This window comes from Podarcis liolepis (genome assembly GCF_965112155.1).
Source record: "Podarcis liolepis genome assembly, chromosome: 15".
Taxonomy (NCBI): domain Eukaryota; kingdom Metazoa; phylum Chordata; class Lepidosauria; order Squamata; family Lacertidae; genus Podarcis; species Podarcis liolepis.
In genome coordinates, this window is record NC_139566.1 from 745874 (window position 1) to 773525 (window position 27652).

General features: G+C 52.3%; 2 protein-coding genes across 2 annotated transcripts in view; one reads left to right on the forward strand and one right to left on the reverse strand.

The window, feature by feature from the left end:
- Nucleotides 1-27652, reverse strand: part of LOC310694214 (zinc finger protein with KRAB and SCAN domains 3-like) — a 274745-nt gene that overhangs the window by 207996 nt on the left and 39097 nt on the right. The window lies entirely within an intron of this gene.
- On the forward strand, nt 1232-27248 carry CASQ1 (calsequestrin 1). The gene is made up of 11 exons (XM_083477265.1): nt 1232-2162; nt 9519-9603; nt 11996-12096; nt 12868-12979; nt 16368-16441; nt 16711-16841; nt 20496-20541; nt 21945-21999; nt 23625-23725; nt 24011-24085; nt 25950-27248. Exons 1-11 carry the CDS (start codon nt 1920-1922, stop codon nt 26109-26111), a joined length of 1185 nt encoding a protein of 394 aa, XP_083333391.1. The 5' UTR covers nt 1232-1919; the 3' UTR covers nt 26112-27248.

Here is a 27652-nt window from a genome sequence, read left to right on the forward strand (position 1 = left end):
AAATCTGACGGGGGGGGGAGAATAAATGAACAAAACAGAAACAGGAGAGGTAAATGGACGGTGTCCGCTTTTTCTTCCCCCTTGTTCGAAATGGAAATCAATCTGGCGAATACAATAAACGTTCACTGCTGTTGCTGCTTTGCAGCCCACAAATGTCGTGCAAATGATTACGTTCCACTTGGAATAATGTAATGAAAACGTAAGTTACATAATCAATTGCAATATTTTTCATTCCCCTTTCCAGCAGCTGCAAGTTGCAAATTTCATTCTTCCAAAAAAAAAAACATTTAAAATTGAGGGGGGAAATTGCAGAAATGTATTCAGAGGGGGAGTTTGATCTGCATTTTTTTCAAAAAGTATGTGCGTGTTACGTTGCCATCCTATGTGCATCTACTGAGAAGTAAATCCCATTGACCGAAAATTGTCCAAGAGGTGCTGCCCCGCCCCCACCCTCCGAAAAATGCTTTTATTTGCAATTTCTCTGGATGCTTTTAAGTTGGGCGGCGATTCTAGGCGATACCAAGACCTGTTTCTTCTCCACGTGAGAAACCTGCGCCTTTTCCAGCAGGCCAACATGTCCCTGGCTCAACTGCCTGGAAATAAACCCGCAGTCCTCTAAGCCAAGCAGCTAGACTTCTTGAAGGCCTTCTCTCCCCCCCCCCCTTCCAATGGGGCACAAGATGGCTTCCGCCGCAGGAGGGCTGACTTCTCCTGCGGATGGTGTCTCTGTGTGGGGACGTCGGCCGTACAGTAGCCTCCCCTGACACAAGCGAGAGGCGCTCTCCAGCGGAGCGGATCCCTTTACGCCCCGGGATGAGGACATTGTCCCTGAAACCTGGCATCCCTCCCCATGGAAGGGGTGACGTCGGCCGGCTGGAAGAAAGCGAGGAAGAGGAGGAGGAGGAGGGGCAGGTGGGGAGGAGAGGGGCTGCAGGGAGACCAATTCTCAGACCCGGACGCATCCCCAGCGCACAGCCTTATCCGACCACCTCCCGTGTAATTCAAGAACACCCAAAAGAGAGAGAGAGCGTGAGAGAGAGAGAGAGAGAGAGCGCCTTCCTTTCTGGGCCCCGTACAGTATCTCCCCCCCCCCAAACCCAACGCTCTCTAATTTCCCTGCCATCCGCATAAGTCCATCTTGATTTACCTCCGACTCATCGTCTCTTATTTTTAGACCTCCTCCAAGCCTCCAGGCCTTCCCACCCGGCCTCACATACCTCCCCTCCATAGTTCCCCCCCTCCTTAATATGGCAATAAGGAGAGGCCGTCAAATATCAGCCTCGGAGAGAGGGGGACCTGGCCAAGGTGAGGCCCTGGTAATAAACCAGAGGCAGGTGGTTTGGTCGGGCAGGTGAGGGTTCGGAGGCTCCCCGGCCCAGGATGCAGGTGGCTGTTGTTCAGGGCGGGGGCCCCTCCATCTCCCATATACATATATAGGCAGGGAGCAGAGGGGTGGGGTGTCTCTCGCGGGCAGTGCCAAATGCCTGAGGATAAGACAGCCCTCCATCTCCGGGGCACCTCCCCTCCCGGCTGCTTTTATGGGCTGCCCGTTGGTCCCTGCCTTTGCTTTTGACGCCCCTCGCCCCTCGGAGAGGTTGTCGCCACCCTGACGGAGCCAGGGCCCCCCTCGGCCAACTCTCCAGGCTGCCTGCCTGTGTCAGCAAAGAACCCAGACGTCCTTGCCCCCCGGAGCCCCCTGCCCTGACAGCCGCCTTAAAGGCAAAGGCGGGAGAGGGGGAGGAAGGGAGGAGAAGAGGGCCACCTCTCCTTCCGCAGCCGTCTTCCAGGGGCCGGGTTGACTTTCTGCGTTGCCGGGGGAAGGACGAAGGGCCGGGGAGCCCAGAAGGACGTCTCCGCTATTCAGTCTCCTTCTCTCCTCCTTCAGTTTGGGGCTTCCTCTCCCGGGAAGGTCAGGCAGGATGAAGTGGCTTGGGGTGGCCCTCGTGGCCTTGCTGCTGGCCGCCTTTGGCCCTCTGGGCCGGGGCGAAGATGGGCTGGATTTCCCCGAGTACGACGGCATCGACCGGGTCATCGACGTCAACGCCAAGAACTACAAGAATGTCCTGAAGAAGTACGAGATCCTGGCTCTGCTGTACCACGAGCCCATCGGGGACGACAAGGCATCCCAGAAGCAGTTTGAGCTGGAGGAGCTGATCTTGGAGGTAACGACCAGGGATGTGATGGAGGGAGGCGGCCGGCAGGGGGGAACAGGTGCCCCCACCCCCCGGAAACTCTTGTCCCCAAACAGCCATTTAGCAAGGAAGGGCAACAGGCAACTCAGGTTGTGGGAACGGGTGAGGTCAAGGAATTTCAGGAGCTTGGAGAACTCTGCGATTCCATCTCTGTGGTTCTAGGGCTTGGGCAGTGCAAGGGCTGGGGGGGGGCAAAGGGGCAGATGTCCCAGGCGTATCATATGGGGGGGTCCATGCTGTAGATCGTAGGGGAGGCTACCCAAAAGCAGCGGCATTCAGCTGGTTTGCTGAGTCCTCTGATTCCTGCCGTGTTCTGTGGGAATTTCTGCCATGACGAAACCCAGCCTTCTCCTCTGCCCCCACACCTGCTCCCTCCCCAAACCCCAATGATGGGTGCGATGCAGCCCCCCCTCATCTAATCCTTGCCCTGAATCCGTCTCAGGGGAGGAGCGTGGATGTGTGGAAGGAGTTGTGGAAGATCGGGGAGTGGGCAAAGAGGGGTTGTCCCTTGTGCCCTCCATAAACGGGGGCGCTTGGCCAAATCTTTGTTGCTGGGGCTGTAATGCTGGAATCTGTGGAACTCCACTGCCTGACCCACCTTGCAAGGTTGTTGTTGTGGGGATTCCACGAGGAAGAGGGAGAACCACACATGCCACCTTGAGCTCCGTGGAGAGAAAAATATAGGATGCAAATGCAATAAATATATAATCCTAAATCTGGGTCAATCCAAAAGGAGGTTCTCCTCATTGTGTGTCTGCCTTGTGAATGGAAGGCAAGGGCAGTAAACCTCTTTATTATTATTTCATAAGATTTATATGCTGTTTCATTGTTTTTAATGAAAATGCTCAGGCAGTCCTTCCTGACAATCGTTTGCCCTCTGCAACTGGTCCAAGCTTAGGGCTACACCATCATGTGCGATACACAAGCGTGTCCTTGACGTGCGCTGCCGCAATCGCACCTCCGTGCAAATCTGGGGTGCAGAACCAGGCGAAAGAGATTGCCTCCCCCCAGGCCCAGATCCGCAAGACCCCACTCAGGGCTGCGTCCCCCTGTCCCAGACAGAGCGCCATGCGCTTCTCTCCCAAGAGAGGAGCGCAACAGCCAGGGCTAAAATTGCCATCTCCTTAATTGGCGCCTTCGGACGGCTGCAAGAACCTCCTCCTCCTGCTCTCCAGAAAGGCAGCCTTGGAATAGTTTCCTTAGGAATCTTGCCTGGGGGGCAGGAAAGCAGGGCGGGGGCCAAGGGCTGTCCAGGGAAGGGGGTGCGGCCAGCGCAGGCCAGTGGAACTTTCTAAAAATGGCCCCAAGGAAGGAGGAGGGGGAAAGAGACGCATTTCAGAGATGCTCTCCGTTTGGGAAGCGTCATTTTGGCATTCCTCAGACCGCAGCAACTTAGCGGGGGGGGAGGTGTTGGGTAGCCTGAGGAGGGATGGTGGGATGGGAAAGGAGGTCAGTCAAAAGTGGGGACACTTAGGAACAGGAAACCGGGGGCCATCTGGCCTGCTGTGAAGCCAGAAGGGATCGGAAGGGTCTGGCTTAGTTTTGCAATAATGGGCCATTTAGAGACAGAGGTGGAATTCGATTAGGTGCGCATCTTAATTCGGTTTCTCAACTGAATTCTCAGCTGCCAATTCACAACCTGAAAAGAAAGCGTCCTGTTGGAATTCGCTCTGCTCTGAATTTTGCAATAGGGTTTTTCCAGCAAAAAACCACATCGACTGGGGTAAAAACCAGAGGAAGGAATGCAGAGAGGTAGTGTGGTGTAGTGGTCAAAGAGCTAGAGGAAGATCTGAGAGAGCAGGGTTCAAATCCCCTCTCAGCCAGGAAGCTCCCTGGGTGACCTTAGGCCAATCACAGTCTCTCGGCCGAATCTACCACACAGGGTTGTGGTGAGGATAAAATGGAGCAGGGAGAGCTACATGCAGGAAAAGTGGGGTAATGATAACAATAACAATAGTAATAATAATGTGCAGCAGAAATTCGCACTGAAATCGGGATGAATTTTCAGACATTCTTTTTATTTTATTTTTTAACTGACATACTGAGGAGGAAATGCGAGGAACAGAAATTAAAACGGGAGAAAAATGGAAAAGTTTTAGAAACCAAAACTGACAAGCTGCAGCGCCGCCCCCACCTAGTGCTGTTTTGTGAAAAGACTACACAGATTTGCATCCAGTGTGCATATGCTAATGTAGGTATAATTGCTATAATTTAAGAGCCTGGCTGCTGGATCAGGCCAAAGGGCTCCATCCAGTCCAGCCCCCTCTTCTCATGGTGATCAGCCAGAGGCCTCAAAGGGAAATCTGTCAGCAGGATCCGTGCGCAAGAGCAACTCTCCCCTCCTGTGGTTTGCCAGCAACTGGGATTCAGAAGCAGGGCTGCCTCTGAGTGTGGAGAGCAGACCAGGAGCCACCGATGGCCCTCTCCTCCTCCGTGAATTCCTCCATTGCTCTTCTAAAGCCATCCAAGTTGGTGGCCTCCTGTGGCAGGGAGTTCCACAGTTTACCTCTGTGCTGCCTGAAGGAGGACTTCCCAGTATGTTTCTGAGCACAATTCAAAGTGTTGGTGCTGACCTTGAAAGCCCTAAATAGCCTCAAAGGCCCAGTAGACCTGAAGGAGCGTCTCCACCTCCATCGTCCAGCCTGAACACTGAGGTCCAGATCCGAGGGCCTTCTGGCGGTTCCCTCACTGTGAGAAGTGAGGTTACAGGGCACCAGGCAGAGGGCCTTCTCAGTGGTGGCACCCGCCCTGTGGAACGCCCTCCCAGCAGATGTCAAACAGATAAACAACTACCAGACTTTTAGAAGACATCTGAAGGCAGCCCTGTTCAGGGACATTTTAATGTATTTTTCATCTTTGTTGGAAGCCACCCAGAGTGGCTGGGGAAACCCAGCCAGATGGGTGGGGTACAAATAAATTATTATTATTATTATTATTATTATTATTATTATTATTATTATTATTATTAAAGCTTTAATAGGGAGACAACGCACTTCACCCCAGGGGTGACCAGGCTGCTGTCCAACTGCTGATCTGGGTTGAGGAGCAACATCAAGGGAAACACACACACACACACACACACACACACACACACACACTTACTTCTTAGAGTCCCTTTATCTTTAAACGGGACTTGGACACACAGCCCTTCAAAGACAGGACCCAGGGCCTCCCTCTCTAGGCTGCCAGGGGAGGAAGGGAATTCATAGAATTGTAGAGTCGGAAGGGACCCAAGGAGTCTTCTCTTCCAGCCCCCAGCTAGACGTGGATTGTCCTGGCCGGGGTTTTTCTTCTCCCAAAGGTGCTTTGATGTATAAGTCCAGTGCGTCTGTCTCAGTCTAATCCATCGCCAGATTCCGAGGGTTTTGTAAACCCTGCAAAAAAACAACAACCCTTCGGGACCTCCTTGTTTGTGAGATGAGGCGAGGTGAGCGTTGTCCTTTGACAGAAGATGGCATCTCTGATTCAGACACCCCCCCCCCATGGAGCAAACAAACAAACAGGAAAGTGATGGTGAGGAGAGTTCTGGACACACAGGCAGCAGCCCCCAGGTGGCACCAGGGAGGAACACAGTGCGAATTCTGAGCAGTAGAGATCTAACTCTCCTTCATTGCAGCTTTGGGGGGAAGACATCTCCCTGTGGCTGACATCTCCAGACAGAGGGGCATTGAGTGATGCCTAATCCCATCTGATTTCTTCGTTTATTGAGACAATTTATATACCACTTAATTGCAATAATCTCTAAGTGCGAACAAGGGGTGAAACCCAGGGGAAACGGAATTGGCTAAAATTATTAAATCAGGCTTCAGTTAAATTGCCTGACATAGTTTATTTTTTTTAAGTCTTCAGTAAGAATCCAGGACGCGGGTGGCGCTGTGGGTTAAACCACAGAGCCTAGGGCTTGCCGATCAGAAGGTCGGCGGTTCAAATCCCCTTGACCGGGTGAGCTCCCGTTGCTCCTGCCAACCTAGCAGTTCGAAAGCACGTCAAAGTGCAAGTAGATAAATAGGTACCGCTCCGGCAGGAAGGTAAACGGCATTTCCATGCGCTGCTCTGGTTCTCCAGAAGCGGCTCAGTCCTGCTGGCCACATGACCCGGAAGCTGTGCACCGGCTCCCTCGGCCAGTAAAGCGAGATGAGTGCCGCAACCCCAGAGTCGTCCGCGACTGGACCTAACGGTCAGGGGTCCCTTTACCTTTTTAAGAAACAGAAGTTCAACAGGGAGAGTGGGCCAGTGTGACCTTGGCTAGAATTTAGGCCCACAAAGACAATTAGCCGTGGTTCCCGCAAGGGGTTGGAAGACGATTCTAGGATTCTAGAATCGCAGTGATTGGCCAAGGATGCAAGGGATCAGGCGGTCCTTGAAGTATCCTGGTCACCTATGGCCAGCCTCCCAGTTGAGTTGCATGCTGTGGGCAGACTGTCTCACCCCACTCTAGGTGCCCAGATCCCACGGCAGCTTCAGACGCTGAGCTGGGCTCCTCAGGTCTTCTGGAAAGGACACCTTCTCCTCCGCTGCCTGCCTTGAAGCCTTCTCCCCACAGAGAGACATTCCAAGGCAGCTTCCGAACGTCGTCATTGCTTCCATCCCTAAATATTCTCCTCTCCCTGGCACTAGCCATCAGAGCAGAAGGGCAATATGAATTCCAGCCGGGTTATTGGAGTCACCTTTAATAAGTTTCCCAGAAGGAGGCCTGCAAAGCGGAGGCTCAAGAGATGGGGATCCCAAGGGTCATCTAGTCCAACCCCGTGCAAGGCGGGAATGACAGCTAAAGATGGCAATGCAAGCCCTGCTTAGACACCTCCAGAGTCCGGCCCCTTCTGAGAGAGACCCTTCCACTGTCAATATGTTCTTACCCACAGAATTTCCTCCTAAAGCTGAGCCCTTTCCTGTAATTTGAATCTGTTGGTTCGGGTTCCACGCTTTGTTCCTGCTATTCTTTGATTTCATGCAGGATGAAGCTGAGTTAATATTTTCCTAATAATAATAATAATAATAATAATAATAATAATAATAATAATAATAATAATTTATTTATACCCCGCCCACCTGGCTGGGTTTTTCCAGCCACTCTGGGCGGCTTCCAACCAAATATTAAAATACAGTAATGCATCAAACATTAAAAGCTTCCCTGAACAGGGCTGCGCTCAGATGTCTTCTGAATGTCAGGTAGTTGTTCTTCTCTTTGACATCTGGTGGGAGGGTGTTCCACAGGGCGGGCGCCACCACCGAGAAGGCCCTCTGCCTGGTTCCCTGTAACCTCACTTCTCGCAGGGAGGGAACCGCCAGAAGACCCTCAGAGCTGGACCTCAGTGTCCAGGCAGAACGATGGGGGTGGAGACGCTCCTTCAGGGATACAGGACTTCAGATATACTAATAGACGTCTCAGGGAGCCAATGCTGGCCAAAGACATTTTCTGCCTGAAGCCCAGTGCTAAATGGAGGGATCCAACTGTCAGTCAGACAGTAGCTTCCTGTGCCCATCAAGCTTAGTGATGCCAACACCGGCTGGCAGCACTGCTGCAGGGTTTTAGAAACAGGGGACATCCTCCTGGATCCAGCCCAAGGGAGGCCTCCTAGCCCATCCTCCTGTCCTCATCACAGTGGCCAAATACCCCAGGGAACCTTGGGATCCAGATTGACTGCATCTGAAACTGGAGGCTCCATCAGAACCCAAGAAGAACCCGGATGCTGGATCAGGCCAGTGACCTGATCCTGTGCCACCCAGGTGCCTGCAGGAAGCCCCCAAGCAGAAGACCCCAGTCTCAAACCCCAACCCTATAAAAGGATCTTTACATGGCTGCCCTTTTGGATTCTGAGCTGCCAAGTTTTTGCAACATGTTCTCTGTTTGGGCGGAGGCATCTGGGATCCAACACTCACTGCCTTCAATGTTTCTCAACCTTTCAGAGTTGATATTCAGCAGGATCCGGCATCCGGCATTTTGTGTTTGACGATAGCTGCCTTCCCACGGAATTCAGTGTTTGAAAACGCTTGAAACCCTGGCAGATTTTTATTTTATTTTTATTTTTTTGCTAGTTTATTGCTAGTTAGTGTATATAGGACACTGGACACTGTGCCTGAAAGGAAAGTCCTGCTCTCCTTTTTAAAACAGGTGTCGAAACCGAACAACCAAATTTCAGATGGAGGTCAACTTTTTGAATTTTAGGGGGAAATTCAAACTTTTTTAAAAAAGCATCTTAGCTCAGTTTTTGCAATTTCTTACACACACACACACACACACACACAGACACACAGACACACCACAATCGGCTTTCAGTGCTAGATCACAGCCCCTATAATGTGACAATGCCCAAGCACACCATGCCTCTGACCATGTGCAGAGTGTGTTTTGTACATCCCTGAGTAACCAGCCCCTCCAGCCAAAACACACATCTGGGGCAGCCCGTGAGGCTTCCGAGTCAAGTGGTATGTGACTGCTGGACCTCCCTGAGTCCCAGAACCTGCCTGCTGAGAGCTTAAGCTCCCTGAGGAAGGTGGACTTGGCAAGGCCGGCCCATTGGCCAGAAGGGTGCCCTGACTAGTTTCACAGCAAAGGCCCCAACCTCTCCCCTTTCCAGGAATTACGAGCAGCTCTCGGACTTTGAGAAAGTGGTGTCACTGCATCAAGTTCATCGATTTTGTTGAATTCACTAAAAAGCTTTAATTGCTCAAGGTGGCTAACACCAATAAAATCGCAGTAAAAACATAATAGGGGGAAAGAGAGGGGGGAACCAATTTAAAATACAGATTAAAATGCAATTTAAAATGCAGCCTCATTTTAAAAGTAGCCCATAGATCAAGAGTATAAGGGGAGGGAAATGTAAGGGTCAGACTGAGTCCAGACCAAAGGCCAGGCGGAACAGCTCCGTCTTGCAGGCCCTGTGGAAAGATGTCAAGTCCTGCAGGGCCCTGGTCTCTTGGGACAGAGCATTCCACCAAGTCGGGGCCAGCGCTGAAAAGGCCCTGGCCCTAGTTGAGACCAGTCTAACCACCTTGCGACTTGGGATTTTGAATAAATGTTCCGTTTATTGTCTTGAATTCTATTCTGTTTACCTTCCTTGGTGGCTTGTGCAAACGGCTCCTTTTAAAGGGTAGGGCTGGGGGGGGGATGAGTTCATGGGACCAAGAGGACAGATTTAGAGCCTCTGGAAAGCAGTACCTTCCACAGCTCGCAATGAAGACAAAAGTCCAAAGGACTGGCAAGTGTTTTCTGCAAAAAGCCTTTCCCTCCAACACCCAGGCGCTTGTTCATTCCCATCTTCTCCCTCTTCTCTCTCTTTCTCTCTCTCTTCGTCCGCCTGCCCTCCTGCTGACTCTTTCTCCTAGTTAGCAGCCCAAGTCCTGGAGGAGAAGGGCGTGGGGTTTGGCCTGGTGGACGCAGAGAAGGATGCCGCGGTGGCCAAGAAATTAGGTAAGTGCCCGGCAGGGAGCAGAAGGGGGGCTGGCAATACCTTCTGGGGCAGGGAGGGTGGGTGGCAAGGCGCTGCTGGAAACCAGGGGGAGGTGGTGGGCTGGATGGGGGGGGAAGGTTTGCTGTGGACCAAAAGGGCATCCAGCTACCTCCAGGAGTAAGGCTACCAGATTTTTTTCAATGAATCCTAAGGTAAAGGTAAAGGGACCCCTGACCATTAGGTCCAGTCATGGCTGAGTCTGGGGTTGCAGCCTTCATCTTGCTTTATTGGCCGAGGGAGCCGGTGTACAGCTTCCAGGTCATGTGGCCAGCAGGACTAAGCCGCTTCTGATGAACCAGAGCAGCGCACGGAAACGCCGTTTACCTTCCCGCCGGAGCGGTACCTATTTATCTACTTGCACTTTTAAGTGCCTTCGAACTGCTAGGTTGGCAGGAGCAGGGACCGAACAACAGGAGCTCACCCCGTCGCGGGAATTCGAACCGCCGACCTTCTGATCGGCAAGTCCTAGGCTCTGTGGTTTAACCCACAGTGCCACCCACGTCCCTCAATGAGTCCTAGGACACTTTAATTCATTAACTGCCTTTCGGAGCAGCCCCAATCCCATTCCTACTTGCATGCCAGCAGGAGGGCATGGGGATCCCACAGCTGGGAAGGGAGGCTTCACACTGCCTTTTGGAGCAGCCCCATCCCAACTTCTACTTGCGTGCAAACAGGAGGCAGCTGGGAAGGGAGGCTTCCCATTGCCTAACTGAGAGATCCCTGGCGCCTCCTGTAAAGCCTCCCTTCGCAGCTGAGAGATCCCTGCTCCCTCCTGCTTGCACCCAAGGAGGAGTTGGGCGGCTGCTCCGATAGGCAGCATGAAGCCTCCCTCCACAGCTGAGTTGCTGGGGTCAGGGAAGGTGGCGGCAGCCCAGAAGATGCGTCTTGGAGCCCCTGCACCACCATCACATGGGGACTTCGGAGCAGCTCCTGCAGCCAGCCAGAGCCACCTGCTCCGGGCTGCTGAGACTGCTGCCAATGCTGCGATTCCCGGGGACATTAGATGAAATCCGGGGACAGAATTTGTCCGGGAACTTATTCACAAATCCGGGGACTGTCCCCAGAAACGGGGACGCCTGGTAACCCTGTCCAGGAGGGCTGCCATTTCTACACTTTCCAGAGTGGAACAACATCAGCAAGAGGCTGGGCAACCGGGGGGAGAAAGGGAGCGAAGCAGGAAGAGCCACAGCTCAGTGCTAGAGCAGCTGCTCTGCATGTAGAACGTCCTGGGTTCAATTCTGAACAACATCTCCAGGTAGAAATCCCTGGTCCGTGCAGACAGTCCTGAGCTGGGCAGCCATACCTCTGAGTATCAAGGCAGCTTCTTATTTAAATCAACCTTTTATTCAAAACCATGAGGACTGGAAACTTGGCTTTGGTTTTAAAGACTCAACACGTGGACGATTTCTGCCTTGCATGCAGAAGGTGCCATGTTCCGTCCCCAGAGGCCTCTCCAGGTGGTGCTGGGGAAGAGCACCTGCCTGGAAACCCCAGGAGGTGCTGCCAGGCAGCAGGGGCGTAGCGTGGGTTGTCAGCACCCGGGGCAAGGCAAGTAATTAGAGCCCCCTAACCCGTGGATTTGCGCCCCCTAACCCTAACCCCCAGATGTTGCACCCGGTGCGGCCGGCCCCCCCTGCACTCCCCACGCTACGCCACTGCCAGGCAGTGTAAGCAGTACTGAGCGACAGGAGCCAAGGGTCTGGCTGGCAGGAGAAGGGAGGTTCCTGTGAGGTGTCAGTGGTGTGCCAACCACCAGGGGGCGGTAGAAGCTCAGAGATCCCTGCAGAACACCTTGAGCCATTAGTATAAACAGGATTCTAGCTCCCCTGAGATACACGGGTGCTTTGTGGAATGAGAGAGATGAGTCCCTGACCCAGAGGCGGCTGTCAGCCTCAAGCAGCCTCTGCCAAGCTGGCGTCCTGCAGATGTTTTGGACTACAACTCCCATCAGCCCCTGCAGCGCCTGATTTATGGCGCAGTTCCCCAGCACAGGGCACCAAGCCAAGGGAAAACAAAATTGAGATGATCCAAAATTGAGAAGATCCATTTTGGGGCGGCAAATCTGGACCCCGCTCAAGGGCGCCATATTACCAAAGATTACCTCAAGTCCCTGAGCTGATGGGAATTGTAGTTCAGAAGTTTTGGAGGGTGCTCGGTGGGCAAAGAGTAGCCTAGAGTATGTGTCCCCATGGTATATGCAAGGGTGAAATAAGCCCCCTTGCCCTCCAGCTCCTCTGTCTTCTTCTTTCCTCTGCCCCACATACCTTACAGCAGGGGGTTGGGCTAGATGACCGTTGGGGGTCCCTTCTCAAGCAACAATTCTGTGATTCTATGTCTGTCTCCCCTGTGCAGGTCTGGGGGAAGAAGACAGTGTGTATGTGTTCAAGGATGATGAAATCATCGAGTACGACGGGGAGTTTTCTGCCGACACTTTGGTGGAGTTCATCCTCGATGTAAGTCCTGGGCCTCCTCCTGCCCCACTGTGCCCCACAGCCTGCCCATATTGGCTGAAATGCCCCCCCCCCGCCTCTCAATGCCTGGGGGGCCAGGGAGTCCTGCTCACCTGGGTCAGGGGCGGAAAGGCGTTCTTGTGTGTGGACGGAACCCTGGAATTCTTTGCATGGCTGGAACGTAACTCCATGGCTCTGCACAATTGGCCTCCAAGCCCCTGGCCCCTGGAGGGTTGGTCATGAAGGAATGCGGCCCTTGAGCCCCAAAAAGGCTCCCCACCCCCACTGCAAAGCCTTAAACAGCCTGATGGCTGAAGAAGTCCACCCTCCCTGTAGGAACCAGCCAAGTTCTGAAATTGTTGGGAACAGCCTTCCAAAGGAAACCCTACTTCGCTTGCTCCATTGCTAAAGCCGCAGCACTCGGATCGTTGGATAAAAAATGATCTGGTCTGTTGGACAGTGGAAGAAGCAGCCTTGGAAGGTGGTGGGCTTTCTTTCAATACAGGGGGTTGGACTAGATGGCCCTGGGTGTCCCTTCCAACTCTGCGATTCCACGATTTTACCACCTTGAAAGTTGGTGGGCTCTCCTTCACTGGAGGTTTCTAAACAGAGTTTGAACGGCCACCTCTCAGGGCTTCTTTGGCTGTGATTCCTGCACCGCAGGGGTTGGACTAGATGACCTGTGGAGGTCCCTTCCAACTATGATTCTGTGATTTTGGTGCTGTGATGCCAACGGCCTTTTCCTTCCCTTTCTCCTTCTCTCTCTCCCTCCAGGTGATGGAAGACCCAGTGGAGTTCATTGAAGGGGAACATGAGCTTGAGGCGTTTGAGAATGTTGAAGACGAGCCCAAACTGATCGGCTACTTCAAGAACGAAGACTCGGAACGTAGGCGCCTCTTTGGGGCAATGGGAAAGGGGGGTGCTGGTCCCCCCCCCAAGAGGCTCTGCTGAAATGCATTCCCTCCCCCAAACACAAACATGTGGGAATGTTCAGGGATGCAGGAGAGGATATATTGTTTGATTATAACCTTTCCAACTTGTGTTAACAAGTTCACAATTTAGCAGAGTAACATTCCCCTTTTAAACTCACAGCGGATGCATTTGCTTAGGCTCGCTGAAGCCTCTAGAATAACTGTCCTGGTATTTTCCCCTTATTCCCTCATAAAAGATAAGACACGACACAGTCTTCTATAAAAGTATAAAAAGAGTTTACTCACTCACATTCTGTTCACAGTCGGATCCCAGAAGGCAGACTTAGCTTAGAAAAGTAACATACACCTGCAAACTATCTCATAAGGAGACAGTCCCTTTGTCCTCTCTTGGCTGGAGGCCAATGAAAATAGGGACAGCCTAAGGAAAAGTAGGGGATGCGGGTAGCGCTGTGGGTTAAACCACTGAGCCTAGGACTTGTTGATCAGAAGGTCAGCGGTTCGAATCCCCGCGACGGGGTGAGCTCCCGTTGCTCGGTCCCTGCTCCTGCCAACCTAGCAGTTCAAAAGCATGAAGTGTGAGTACAGTGGTACCTCGGGTTACATATGCTTCAGGTTACAGACGCTTCAGGTTACAGACTCCGCTAACCCAGAAATAATACCTCGGGTTCAGAACTTTGCTTCAGGATGAGAACAGAAATCGTGCTCCGGCGGTGCGGCAGCAGGAGGAGGCCCCGTTAGCTAAAGTGGTGCTTCAGGTTAAGAACAGTTTCAGGTTAAGAACGGACCTTGGGAACGAATTAAGTACTTAACCCGAGGTACCACTGTAGATAAATAGGTACCGCTCCGGCGGGAAGGTAAACGGCCTTTCCGTGCGCTGCTCTGGTTCGCCAGAAGGGGCTTAGTCCTGCTGGCCACATGACCTGTACGCCGGCTCCCTTGGCCAGTAAAGTGAGATGAGCACTGCAACCCCAGAGACGTCCGCGACTGAACCTAACGGTCAGGGGTCCCTTTGCCTTTTAAGGAAAAGTAGGACATTCCAGGATCAAATCAGAAACTGGGTCTGGTATCTCTAAACCAGGGATGTCCCTGGAAAATAGGGAGACTGGGAGGGTCTGCTGCTTAAAGGCCTCTAGTGAGGGAGATTCGGCCGCCTTCCGCGGGAGTTTGCTCCACTGCTCCAAGGTAGACTGCTCCTTTTCCTGGAGGGACTACTCCACCATCACAGATCTATCCTTCCGTTGGTTCTGCAGCTGTGACACAGCCCTGGACGAGACACACAGTGCTGTGCATCCGCCGCCTTGCTGCGCGGGTGCTTTTTTAAGAAACAGAACACAGCCCGGAGTTAGAAGTTTGCAGATTTGCACTGATGCCTCGTGTGCTCCCATACAGCTCCTGTCAGCCCCCCCCCCCTGTGTCTCCCACCAGTCCCTGCTTCGGGGCCGGAAGCCCCACGACCAGCTGACACCCGCATTAAACCAGCTTAACATGTCAGCCCTGTGACCCATCACGGCTCGGTGGAGAGGGAGAAGCGGCCGCTCTCTCGCCTGGGCGGAAAGCCTGGTGTGGGGACGCAGATCCTCTCTCAGGAAACCGGGACGCGGGGGCTGCCCTTGAGGGCCTGGTCTGGGGGCAAAGCTCTGCGGCTGGGCGGCTGATGGGGACCAGCAACTGCAGGACTTGAGAACTGGGAGCGACCCCAAGGACCATCTAGTCCAGGCCCCAGGAACGCAGCAACCCAGTGCTCCAAAAACTGCTGCTCAGCCGGGCTCAAGGTTCTTGCATTCATTCAAAGTCTGGGTCCAGGATGCTTCAAGGACTGCCTGGTCCAGCGGTTCCCAACCCCCCCGCAATGTCCTATAAACTCACCCCCAATCGCCTGCCACTACCCTATAAGAAGCATTATTCATAATAATAATTTATTATTTGTACCCCGCCCATCTGGCTGGGTTTCCCAGCCACTCTGGGCGGCTTCCAACACAATATTAAAATATAGTAATGCACCAGACATTAAAAGCTTCCCTGAACAGGGCTGCCTTCAGAGGTCTTCTAAATGTCAGGTAGTTGTTTATCTCTTTGACATCTGGTGGGATGGCGTTCCACAGGGCGGGTGCCACCACCGAGAAGGCTGGTTCCCTGTAACTTGGCTTCTCTCAATGAGGGAACCGCCAGAAGGCCCTCGGAGCTGGACCTCAGTGTCCGGGTAGAACGATGCGGGTGGAGACGCTCCTTCAGGTCTACTGGGCAGAGGCGGTTTGCAGAATAGCGGTTTGCATGTCCCACTAAGGCAGTGGTTTTAACCAGTGTGCCATGCTACCCTGGGGTGCCTTGAACGGTGGCCAGGGGTGCCGTAGGCAACACTGACCTCTGTCCCTCTTTCCTTCCCTCTCTCCTCTGACACCCTCTTCCATCTCTGCCTCCTAACGACCTACATGGCTGTTAGCTGCAGCATCCCTGTCTACAAGCAGCTGCCCAGAGGACTCCCAAGGAGAGGGGAGAGAAGGCGGGGTGAACCCTCCACAAGGGAGGGTGTTCAGAAAAGGGTGAGGGGCTGCCAGCTCTGCAGGCAAGGGGGGAGCTAACTGGGCTCCTGAGACCCCCAGGGATGCTGCAGAAAGAAGGTACAGTGGTACCTCGGGTTACAGGCGCTTCAGGTTACAGACTCCGCTAATGCAGAAATATTACCTCGGGTTAAGAACTTTGCTTCAGGATGAGAACAGAAATCGTGCAGCGGCAACAGGAGGCCCCATTAGCTAAAGTGGCGCTTCGGGTTAAGAACAATTTCAGGTTAAGAACAGACCTCCAGAACCAATTAAGCACTTAACCCGAGGTACCACTATAGTTGGTTAAGGGAGCCGTGCTCTCAAAAAGTTTGGAAAACTCTGCACTAAGGTAATAACACAGTAAATTCAGCAATCCATTGCACATTTATTCAAAACCCGATTCAAATGATTTAATTTGCAAAATGGATGGACCGGTTCCTGTGAGGCCAGCTTTCCAAAGTCTGAGAGTCATTTATACCTCCAGTGATGCCCCCACCCCATTGGCTCTTAGCTCCCCCCACAGGTAATCCCACTGCCAGGTTCTTAGGGGTATTTGGCTCCTGTGACAACAGGATGCTGGGCTGGAGGGGAGATTGGAGGGGCTGGACTAGAGGACCTCTGGGGTCCCAACTCTATGATGCCACGATGGCCTGATCCTCTTATGTTCTGATCGTAGATATTAATAATAATATCAGCCCAAGGCAGGCAGGAACCCCTCTCTCACCCACAGACCCAGCAGTCTTTCGGGCTTTGCCACCCCGGAAACAAGGCGCTGTTGATCCCATTATCTCCCCCTTTCCAGATTTCAAGGCCTACGAAGACGCGGCTGAGGAGTTTCACCCCTACATCGATTTCTATGCCACCTTTGACAGCAAGGTGCGTAGCTGGCCACAAACGCCACCTCGCTTTTGCAGACAGCAGGACAGCAAAGGACGTGTTCCTTGTGTTGGAAGGAAGCTTGCAAGTTGCAGTGGGGGGGGCATTGTGGCATGAGAAGTTAGGAGGGGGGCAGATTGCAAGTTTCCAAACAGGAGCAGCCAACGCACCTGAGAAACTGATTCCTGCGTTGCAGAGGGTTGGGCTAGATGACCGCTGGGGGTCCCTCTGCAATTCTAGGACTCCATCCCTCTCTCTCCCCATCGCAGGTTGCAAAGAAGTTGTCTCTGAAACTGAACGAGATCGACTACTATGAGCCTTTCATGGAGGAACCGGTCACGATCCCAGACAAACCCAACAGTGAGGAAGAAATTGTCCAGTTTTTGGAGGAGCACAAGAGGTGAAGAGAAATTGGGGAGGGAAGGAGGAGGGGAGAATTGGAGGAGGGGGAGGGGACCCCCCAGCTTTCCTGGCTCTAGACAGAGACACACAAATAAACACACACACACTCTCCCCACTGAAAGGGGCAATTCTTGCTCCGTCTCCCGGCTGGCTGCTGTGGATGGGGAGGAGAGTCATCCGTTGCCATGGCAGCAGCAACACCAAAGTCCTTCTCCTGCTGCCATGGCAACGGCACATTTATTGGCTGAGACTCCAAGCCCCAAACGGAGAAATCTTTGCAAACAGGGGCTGGGGGGGGGGGAGGGAGAGATGCGTTTCGCTGGGCGGGGGGGGGGACGCAAAAGATGGCATTGCTGTCCATCACAAGCACCCCCCAGCCAGGCCTCTTGCCGTCAACCCTGGCTGGCAGCAGCAGTCAGGCGGGAGGGGGCCAGTCCCAGTCCTTACTCGGAGATGCTTTCGGGAATGGAAGGGACCTGTGTGGTACCAGTCCTTCCCGTTTATATGTGGAGAAGACGGCTGGGCTGGCTGCTGAGCTGGAGCGTCGGGGAGGCGGCGTCCTGGGGGTCCCCTGAGGACAGCCAGCTGGTTTCTGGGGCTCAGGAAACAGGTCGCGCCGCCTGCAGCTCTGGCGCCCGGCGGAGGCTCCTGAGCGGCGGTCCCTGCACTGCACGACCCTCGGGGTCTCTTCCACAGCCTCCCCCCTGCAATTCTGCCAGAGGAATAGCCCCGGGGGCGAACGGGGAATGAGGCAAAATGGCAACCAGTCGCCCTGGGGATGTTTCAGAAGCCCATGCGTGCCAAAGACCTAGGAGGAAAATCCCCTCTCAGATCATCCCCTCTCTTCCCCCCAACTGCCACCCTCACCGCCGCCAGGGCGCTTATGGGGAGGCCTGCCCCCCCCAAGCTCCCCTCTGCTCTGCTGCAGATGTTTCCGCTGACCCTAATCCCCTGGGATTAACCGGGAGGTTTCCTAACCCCAATCCCTCTCCTCCCAGGGGACCTCAGGGCGCATTTTGTGGCATAAATCCCCTTCTCTGTCCTGGGGAGCGGAGCGGGGTGGTGTCCCTCGCTTTTGCACCCCTTTCCCCCTCCTCATTTTGGGGGCGCTGCTGATGCGCTTCCTGCCCCTGTTTCTCAGGCACTCCCCCCGCCCCCCCCCCATGGCATCTCCATCCAGCTGCTTCTAACATCGGGCCGACGAGGGGCTGTGCGGTTGCCATGGCAGCCTGGCCTTTGCGATTCGCTCACGGGACCGGATTAGGCCAGTTTTGCACAGCGATGCTTCTCCGGCTCTCATCCCTGGCATTATCCCTGAACCTCGCTCTGACCCCAAACTGACTCCCCCCTCTCCCCCTTGGCTACCTGCGTCAAAAGGATTTGCTCAGGCTTCTAAGGCTGCGTACACACCCAAATGCGTTTTAAAAGCACGTTTTGCGGGTATGGGGTCTTTCGTGAGAATATAAGGAGAGGCTGGCGGCTGGATCAGGCCAAAGGGGGCCCAAAGGGGGTCCAGCCTCCTGTTCTCACAGTGGCCGAATAGATGCCCTAAAGGGAAATCCGTAAGCAGGACTCGAACACAAGATCAACTCTCCCCTCCAGCAACTTGTGCTCAGAAGTATCTCTGCCTCTGACTGAGGAGGCAGAGTACAGCCATCCTGGCCAGGAGCCACAAATCGTCTCCTCCTCCATAAATTTGTCTCATCCTCTTTTAAAACCATCCAGATTTGTGGCCGTTGTGGCAGGGAGTTCCACAGTTTAACTATGTGCAGCGTGAAGAAGGACTTTTCTTTTATCAGTTCTGAGTCTTCCGACACTCAGCCTGATTGGATGCCCCCCCCCAGCACTGCTGTTATGGGTGGGGGGTTGGAGAAGAAGAAGAGAAGAGTTTGGATTTGATATCCCGCCTTTCACTCCCTTTAAGGAGTCTCAAAGTGGCTAACATTCTCCTTTCCCTTCACCCCCCACAACAAACCCTCTGTGAGGTGAGTGGGGCTGAGAGACTTCAGAGAAGTGTGACTGGCCCAAGGTCACCCAGCAGCTGCAGGTGGAGGAGCGGAGACACGAACCCGGTTCCCCAGATTATGAGTCCACCACTCTTAACCACACCACCACACTGGCTCTCCCCTCCATCCACTTCCTCCAAGCCATGTATAAAACCATAGAATTGTAGGGAGGGACCCTGATGGTCATCTAGTCCATGGGTAGGAAACCTAAGGCCCGGGGGCCGGATCCGGCCCAATCGCCTTCTAAACCCGGCCTGCAGATGGTCCGGGAATCAGCATGTTTTTACATGAGTAGAATGTGCCCTTTTATTTAAAATGCATCTCTGGGTTATTTGTGGGGCACAGGAATGCGTTCATTTTTATAATTTTTTTCAAAATATAGTCTGGCCCCCCGACAAGGTCTGAGGGACAGTGGTCCGCCCCCCCCCCCGAAAAAGTTTGCTGGCCCCTGAAATTTCTAGTCCAACCTCCTGTGATGCAATAATTTCACCCAGGCTGGCCCACCCATGAGGCAAGTTGAGGCAAGTGCCTCAGGCAGCAGAATCCACAGGGGCAGCAGACCCAGCCTCCAAGGGACGCATTGGCTGCCGCTGCTGTTGCTGCCGCCTCCTTAGCACCCCCCCCCCAGCCCACCTCTGCTGCAAGCTCTCAGCCAATAGGAGGCACTGGGGGTCTCCTTCCACCCTTGCAAATGACGTACATCTTTATCCCCCACCTGTCCCTGATGTAGATCTTCACTCGCCAGTGTGGTGTAGTGGTTCAGAGCGGTAGACTCCTAATCTGGGGAACCGGGTTCGCGTCTCCGCTCCTCCACATGCAGCTGCTGGGTGACCTTGGGCCAGTCACACTTCCCTGAAGTCTCTCAGCCCCACTCACCTCACAGAGTGTTGGTTGTGGGGGAGGAAGGGAAAGGAGAATATTAGCCGCTTTGAGACTCCTTAAAGGTAAAGGGACTCCTGACCATTAGGTCCAGTCGTGACAGACTCTGGGGTTGTGGCGCTCAGCTCGCTTTACTGGCCGAGGGAGCCGGCGTACAGCTTCCGGATCATGTGACCAGCATGACTAAGCCACTTCTGGAGAACCAGAGCAGCGCACAGAAACGCCATTTACCTTCCCACTGGAGTGGTACCTATTTATCTATTTGCACTGGTGTGCTTTTGAACTGCTTGGTTGGCAGGAGCAGGGACCGAGCAACGGGAGCTCACCCTGTCGAGGGGATTCGAACCGCCGACCTTCCGATCGGCAAGGCCAAGAGACTTGGTGGTTTAGACCACAGCGCCACCTGCGTCCCTATATAACCGCTGAGTTGTGGCTTCTTCTCTCCCCTCCCATGGCTCATTTTTGGTCTTCTCCAAACTCGCATGCATAGCCTAACCAAACAGCTTTCCGGTCCGGCAAAGGTCTTCTCCACCCACTCACAGCCCCAGGATTTTTGCTGACATCTGCAGATTGGATTAACTGAAAGATGAGGATCTGATGGTTCCTTCTGATGATTAACAGGATTTTGCAAGGCAGTGTTGGAGGGGATCTTACCGGATTTCAACAGAAGCTCCACTGAAGATCATTAGTACCAGGAGCCTTGAAGAAGTTTGTGTGTGTTTTCCCCTCTTCCTCAAACTCTCTCTTCTGCCCCTCTTGTCTTACAGGCCCACACTGAGAAAGCTCCAGCCAGAAAGCATGTATGAGACTTGGGTACGTCTAGGGGAAGCCAGGGGGGAGGGAGAAAGAGGAAAGCCTCTGGAATTCTCTGCCGCCAAACCTGTCCCTGGATTTTGGAGTTTCGGGTTTCCTGGAGTGCTTCTGCAGATGTGTTGCTGATGCTCCTCACACCACACACCCCTTAGCTGGAAGCAGAAATAATGTGAGGATTTCAGACAGCATTTATATCATGCAGCAATGCCCTTCCCTGTGGCCAAGATCTTTCTAACAATGTCTGCTCACAAGTATAAACAGAACTGATTTTCCATTAAGGAGTTGGGTGGAATTGAGCAAGACGTATGAGTGATTCAGTATTCCACCAGCTGCCTAACTCCCCCACAGGTGAGAAAACGGACAGGGGGCAATTCAGAGAAGATATTTTCAAGGGGAAATTGACCACTAATCCCCCAGCCAGTACAAATGCCAAACTTTCTTTGCTTTTATAATTTTATGATGATTTTAATGATTTCATTGTCTGCCCCCATGCTATTTTTTTAATGAGCTGGAAATTGAGAAATACCAAGATGTCTCTGTATTTTTGTGACTTTTGTTTTCTCTGTGTGCTTGCCTTTCTTCCGCCGCTACACCACCAAGGTGCATTGATAAAACACGGTGATCTTGAGGCCATTGTAAGCGAGATGCCTGCAGCCTCGTTCATTCAGAAAAACGTATACCCGGCCACCCCACCCAGCTATTCACCAAGCAGCCTCACCATAAATAATTCACCCTGGTGCAAACAGCACAAAAGCAGCAACTTTTGTGCAAACTGATACTGCTGTGTTGGCCAGATGAAACTGACCAACTTCCTTTTGTTCTGAACTCATGGACATTTGTTCCAGGTCTCCCTTTGCCCTACGGACGTAGGTGACAAAACCTTCCCAAAGGTTGTCATCAAGTTGCAGGCGCGTCCCTCGAAAAATCTCCCTGTTGGTGTGGGAAAGTGCCCTTCACCAAGGAGTTTTTCCGCGAAGGAGAGTTGTACTTGAGAGTCACTGTGAAGAGCACCGAGTGGCTAGTGCCTGGGATGTCACCGATTCCTATGCATGCTCCTGCACAACTTGCGTTCCTTGCAACAGGACTTGCATTGGGGAGTTGCCATGGGGCCTTGTGGTCAGTGTCTTTACACTGGTAAGACAGTCACCACGAGCTGGGATGCCGGAGAATTCTGACATAAACGAAAATGGGAGCTGAAATTGTGAATGTTTGGTGGAAATTGGTCCGGCAAATACGGGAACAGAGCTTTGAGTCCTAGTCAGGATTTGAACTCTGATCTCCCAGGTCCTCTAACCTCCACACCACATTGACTCTTGATACAAGGCAGAAAAGAAAGCTATGCTTTCTTACATCCCTGCTAGTGAGTAACGTCTCTCTCTCTCCCTCTCTCTTTGTCCTTCCAGGAGGATGATATAGATGGCATCCATATTGTTGCTTTTGCAGAGGAAGACGACCCTGGTGAGTTGCCCTTACAGAGAACTGAGAGCAGAGCTTCTTGGCCACGGGGGGGGGGGGGGGGGCTTGCCTGCAGTCTCCATTCTCTTCCCCAATGGTCATTTCCCCATCTTTCCACATCTACAGTAACTAAAAAACCAGGAAAGGAACGTGGTAAATATTACATCAGAAGGGGACATTCAAAACATATCATAAAAACACATCCAAACTAATAATTGAAAGAAACTGAGGAAGAACTAGGAGAGTTCGTGCTCCATTGTGCTGCCTGGAACAGAATTAAAATAGTATAGAACCTGATTGTCAGTCTTGCCATCAACAGACATCCCCAGCAGAGAGTGTTTGCCCACATTCCACAGCTGCAATACCGATAATATATTTATATTTGCCAGTAGCCAACCCAGTTTTCCCTGGCTTGCACTACAGTCCCTCAAAACAGGGTAATTAAGAAGGTGAGCCTTTGGGTTTCTTTAACAGAGCACCTGAACCAGCAATCAGTCTTGCCTTCTGCATCTCCAGAAACACAAAACTTTAGCTTGCTGTGAGTACAAAGGGAGCACTCATCCCACACCCTAAATTTAAAGCACTCTTATTCCACTTTAACATCATGGCTCCCCCCGAAAACCCCTGTCATGCGGCGAAAGAGTATTCTAAGCCCGTGGTGTGGATGTGGAAACTGCAGCAGCCTTCCTAGAGAGGAAATGATTTTGATGGAGAAGTTGGATAAAATCTATCAAGCGATTCTCCTGCCCATAACTGGGGCAGATTTTGCCATGAGACTCCTTGGATTCCTGCCGTCTCTCTTAGCTGCTATCATACTGGAGCCCCATGGATGCCTTGTGGGGAGGCAGGAGCCATGAAACTGGGTTGAAATTGTGGCTCTGTTTAGGAAGGGCAGGAGATGGGTGGGGTGGGCCTGGATTTGTGGGGGGAGGCCTTGGCACAGGAAAGCTGGCAGACCCTGGCTGCCCTCTCACCTCTGTGGGAATGTCCAGGGATGCAGGAGAGGATATATTGTTTGATTTTAGCCTTTCCAACTTGTGTTAACAAGTTCACAATTTAGCAGAGTAACATTTCCCTTTTTAAACTCACAGCGGATGCGTTTGCTCAGGCTCACTAAAGCCTCTAGAATAACTGTCCTGGTATTTTCCCCTTATTCCCTCATAAAAGATAAGACACGACACAGTCTTCTATAAAAGTATAAAAAGATTTTACTCACTCACATTCTGTTCACAATCGGATCCCAGAAGGCAGACTTAGCTTAGAAAAGTAACATATACCTAGAAACTATCTCATAAGAAGACAGTCCCTTTGTCCTCTCTTGGCTGGAGACCAAGAGGGCATCTTTGGCTAAGCAGATGTTGCTTCTTCAACGCATGTAGTCAAAAGAGAGAGATGGCTGCCCTGCCCTGTGCTTTTGTCGTTACCTGCACAGGTGAGGCCACGCCCACCTCTAGTCCCATGCAGAGGAAGTCTGTCCCAGCCCAGAAGGAAACAGGAAGTTGACCTGCTGGCTGGACAAACACTCCTCCCCAGGTGTAAGCATCTTCACTCTAGGAATGTTGTCCTTGACTGCTCTTGTGTTTCACATCCCACAACCTCCCTCTTTCCTCAACACTTTCTGGCCACAGATGGTTATGAGTTCCTGGAAATCCTGAAGGATGTTGCCCAAGACAACACAGACAACCCAGACCTCAGTATCATCTGGATCGACCCCGAAGACTTTCCACTGGTGAACACGCCATTGTGCTCTTTATCGGGGGTGGGGGGTGGCTGTCAAGGAGGCCATGGCTTGTTCTTGCTGCTATGGCCCCCACCAATGCCCCCCAAAGTTGGATTAGACCCATTTCTTGGAAGAAAGCCACTATCGATGGCCAGTGTCCCCACAACCACTTTGTGTCCCCACTCACCCTCCGCAAAATCGGACGCTGCACGTGCCTGAAAGTCTTTGTGGACCCTCATTCCCCTTTCTCTCTCTCTCTCTCTCTCTCTCTCTCTCTCTCTCTCTCTCTCTCAGCTGATTCCCTACTGGGAGAAGACTTTTGACATTGACCTGTCCCGGCCTCAGATTGGCGTCGTCAACGTAACGGACGTAAGTGACCACGGGCACGGGAGACGCGGGCATTTCTGCCACGGTTGTGAAGCCCAAACCGGGCACATGCCTCTTGAGAACAACGCTTTTGTAGAACTTGTAGAAAAGTGTTTCTGAATTCCCAGGTGGGAAATTCAGCAGTTGTATGGCAAACAAGAGGGACGCGGGTGGTGCTGTGGGTTAAACCACAGAGCCTAGGACTTGCCAATCAGAAGGTTGGTGGTCCAAATCCCCGTGACGGGGTGAGCTCCTGTTGCTCGGTCCCTGCTCCTGCCAACCTAGCAGTTCGAAAGCACATCAAAGTGCAAGTAGATAAATAGGTACCGCTCCGGCGGGAAGGTAAATGGCATTTCCGTGCGCAGCTCTGGTTCACCAGAAGCGGCTTAGTCCTGCTGGCCACATGACCTGGAAGCTGTACGCCGGCTCCCTCGGCCAATAAAGCGAGATGAGCACTGCAACCCCAGAGTCTGTCACGACTAGACCTAATGGTCAGGGGTCCCTTTACCTTTATGGCAAACAAGCTATGGACACCCCCTGTTTCTGGAAGCCCCCATAAGAAATAAATAAATTCCCTATACTCAATGAAGCAACATTTTAAGTTTCCTGCCTTCAAGACCTCTCCCCTTCTTTCAGATAGCTCTGCTATAGACAGCGACAGGGGTCAAGACGTCCATGTAGGCAGGGGGTGGGAAGTTATGGGGGAAATGTTATCTGAGAAAGAGCCCCTGAGCCACCTCAGCCACCTGCTGCGTGTTCCCTTGATACCAGGGATGAATCAAACACAAAGTGTTTTGTGATTCCTGCATTTTGGGGGCTGGACTAGATGGCCCCATGGGGTGCCTTGCAACTCTATAGTTCTGCGATTCTATAAATTTTTTTACAGTCTTGGGAAAGCTCAGGGGTGGGGGTGGGGTAATCAAAATGTCATACACATTTTACCCCCCCAAAATATCCTTCACTATATCCTATGTCCTTTTTTATATTCAGAACAGATACAGTGGTACCTTGGCTCTCAAACTTAATCCATTCCAGAAGCCCGTTCCAAAACCAAAGCGTTCCAAAACAAAGGCACGCTTTTCCATAAAAATGCAAAATGGATTAATCCGTTCCAGACTTTTAAAAACAACCCCCAAAACAGCAATTTAACATGGATTTTACTATCTAACAAGACCATCGATCCATAAAATGAAAGCAATAAACAATGTACTGCAGTCACACAATCAATCAATCAGTAGCTGAACTGGGTTCCACACAGTCACAGAAACAAAACAAAAAGAGCCACAGAAACAAAAATGCAAAATAAATAGCAGAAACAGACAGACCTCAGCGTAACACTCAAAACAGAGCATGTTCGGCTTCCGAAAAAAGTTCTCTTACTTCGGGGTTTACAGTGTTTGGGTTCCAAGTTGTATGAGTACCAAAGCATTTGAGAACCACTGTAAATGTAAAGTATTTAACCTGCAATACTAATAATAATAATAATAATAAATTATTTGTACCCTGCCCATCTGGTTGGGTTTCCCCAGCCACTCTGGGCAGCTTCCAACAAAGACCAAAAATACATTAAAATGTCACACATAAAAAACTTCCCTGAACAGGGCTGCCTTCAGATGTCTTCTAAAAGTCAGAGTTGTTTATTTCCTTGACATCTGATGGGAGGTCGTTCCACAGGGCGGGTGTCACCACCGAGAAGGCCCTCTGCCTGGTTCCCTGTAGCCTCACTTCTTGCAGTGAGGGAACCACCAGAAGGCCCTCAGAGCTGGACCTCAGTGTCCGGGCAGAACGATGGGGGTGGAGACGCTCCTTCAGAACATCACAAATCAATAGGATGATCTCCAGCTGAATTTTACATCCCCCCCGCCAGGCTGACAGCATATGGCTGGAGATGGACGACGAGGATGACCTGCCATCCACAGAGGAGTTGGAAGACTGGATTGAGGATGTGCTGGAAGGAGAGATCAACACAGAAGACGACGACGACGACGACGATGATGACGATGACGACGATGACGACGACGACGACTAGAGGCTCCTGTTCTTCATGGAAGGCGGACCCTGCCTGTTGAGGTCCACCTACATCACACCTGTCCCCAGAGTGTCCCTCGGGGGCCGCAGTGCCAGGCGCCTCTGGCCGACGCGAAATTCAACGCTTTGCCACCAGACCCTAGCAAGAACGTATTTTTATATTGATCCTATTTAAGTCAAGGGCCCCCACCCTGTGCTGAACCCCACGTGTCCCCCCCCAGGGACCCCGCTCTGCCCTCTGCCAGCGCAGGGGTGGTTGTTGGTGCTGACCCCTCCCTCCCCTTTCCGCACTAGGCTCGCCAGGTGTCCTTCAGGCACCTGAGGATGCTGTTCCTGGATGGACCATCAGTTTTCCCTGGGATGTTAAGCCCAGCTCAGGTTTTCCAGATGAATCCCAGGAACGGGCAAGGCTCTTTGCCTGTTCCTAACCCTCAGCATCCTGGTTTATCAGGGCACTTGATGGACCCCCCCCCCAACTCAGCACAGGCAGAGATGTGTGTGGCCCAGCCCTAAGTGTTGTCGGCCCAGTGAATTTCCCATCATGCCTCTCTCTCTCTCTCTGCTTCCCCTGTGAAGTCCACTCTGACTGGCAGAGGCTGTCCAGGCAGGGAATCTTTTCTCAGCCCTTCCTGGAGATGCCACAGGGGTGGGGAGAGTGAAACCTGGGACCTTCTAGACGCAGAGCAGATGCCTTATTTACCATCTCTTCCCAAATTCCCTGCCTTCCCACCAATGCCTTCCTCTTCCTCACCGTGACGCAAGGGAATAGTTCCCGTCTTCTTTGCTAGCGTCTCTCTTGGACTTTGTTAAATCTATCACTCACTTTGGCTCTCAGTTTCTGTCAGGAAACACCTCCCCGAATCATTTCATCAGTTAAACTGAAGTGGGAGGGCAGAGATCAGCCAATAACATGTGTTTTTTTGGGGGGGATAGAAACAAATGTAATTTATGGGCTTTGGGGGTGAATATATTTGAGCTAAAACTGTCTTGTTAATATTTCGGGAGCGGGGAGATAATCGGGGGGGGGGGACACAACCTGTTCAGCACTCAGTGGGGGTGACACAATGTACAATTTGTATATTTTTCAACAACTTTGTACAGATCAACCAAAGCGATTAAAAAAAAAATCAAATAACAATGCTGGTGAGATATTATTTTCTGCCCGCCACCGTTACCCTTCTCCCCCACCCCCCAAAATTCTCATAAGAATGAGGGCATATCAGTTATTATGGAGAGCGGGGGCTCAAAGTCCTGAAGGCAAAAAGGACCAAGGATAGGAATTAATCCTGGTTATCTCTTCTTCATAAGAACATGAGAAGGGTCTGCTGGATCAGGCCAAAGGGGGCCCACCTAGTCCAGCCTCCTCTTCTCACAGTGGCCCACCAGACGCCCCAACCAGAAACCTGCAAGCAGGATTTGAACACAGGAGCCCTCTCCCTTCCTGGGGTTTGCAGCGTGATCATCCTGGCTGCTAGCCATCGATAGCTGGCTCCTCCATTTTAAGGCCTCCGCTCCTCTTTTTGAGCCACCCATGTTGGTAGC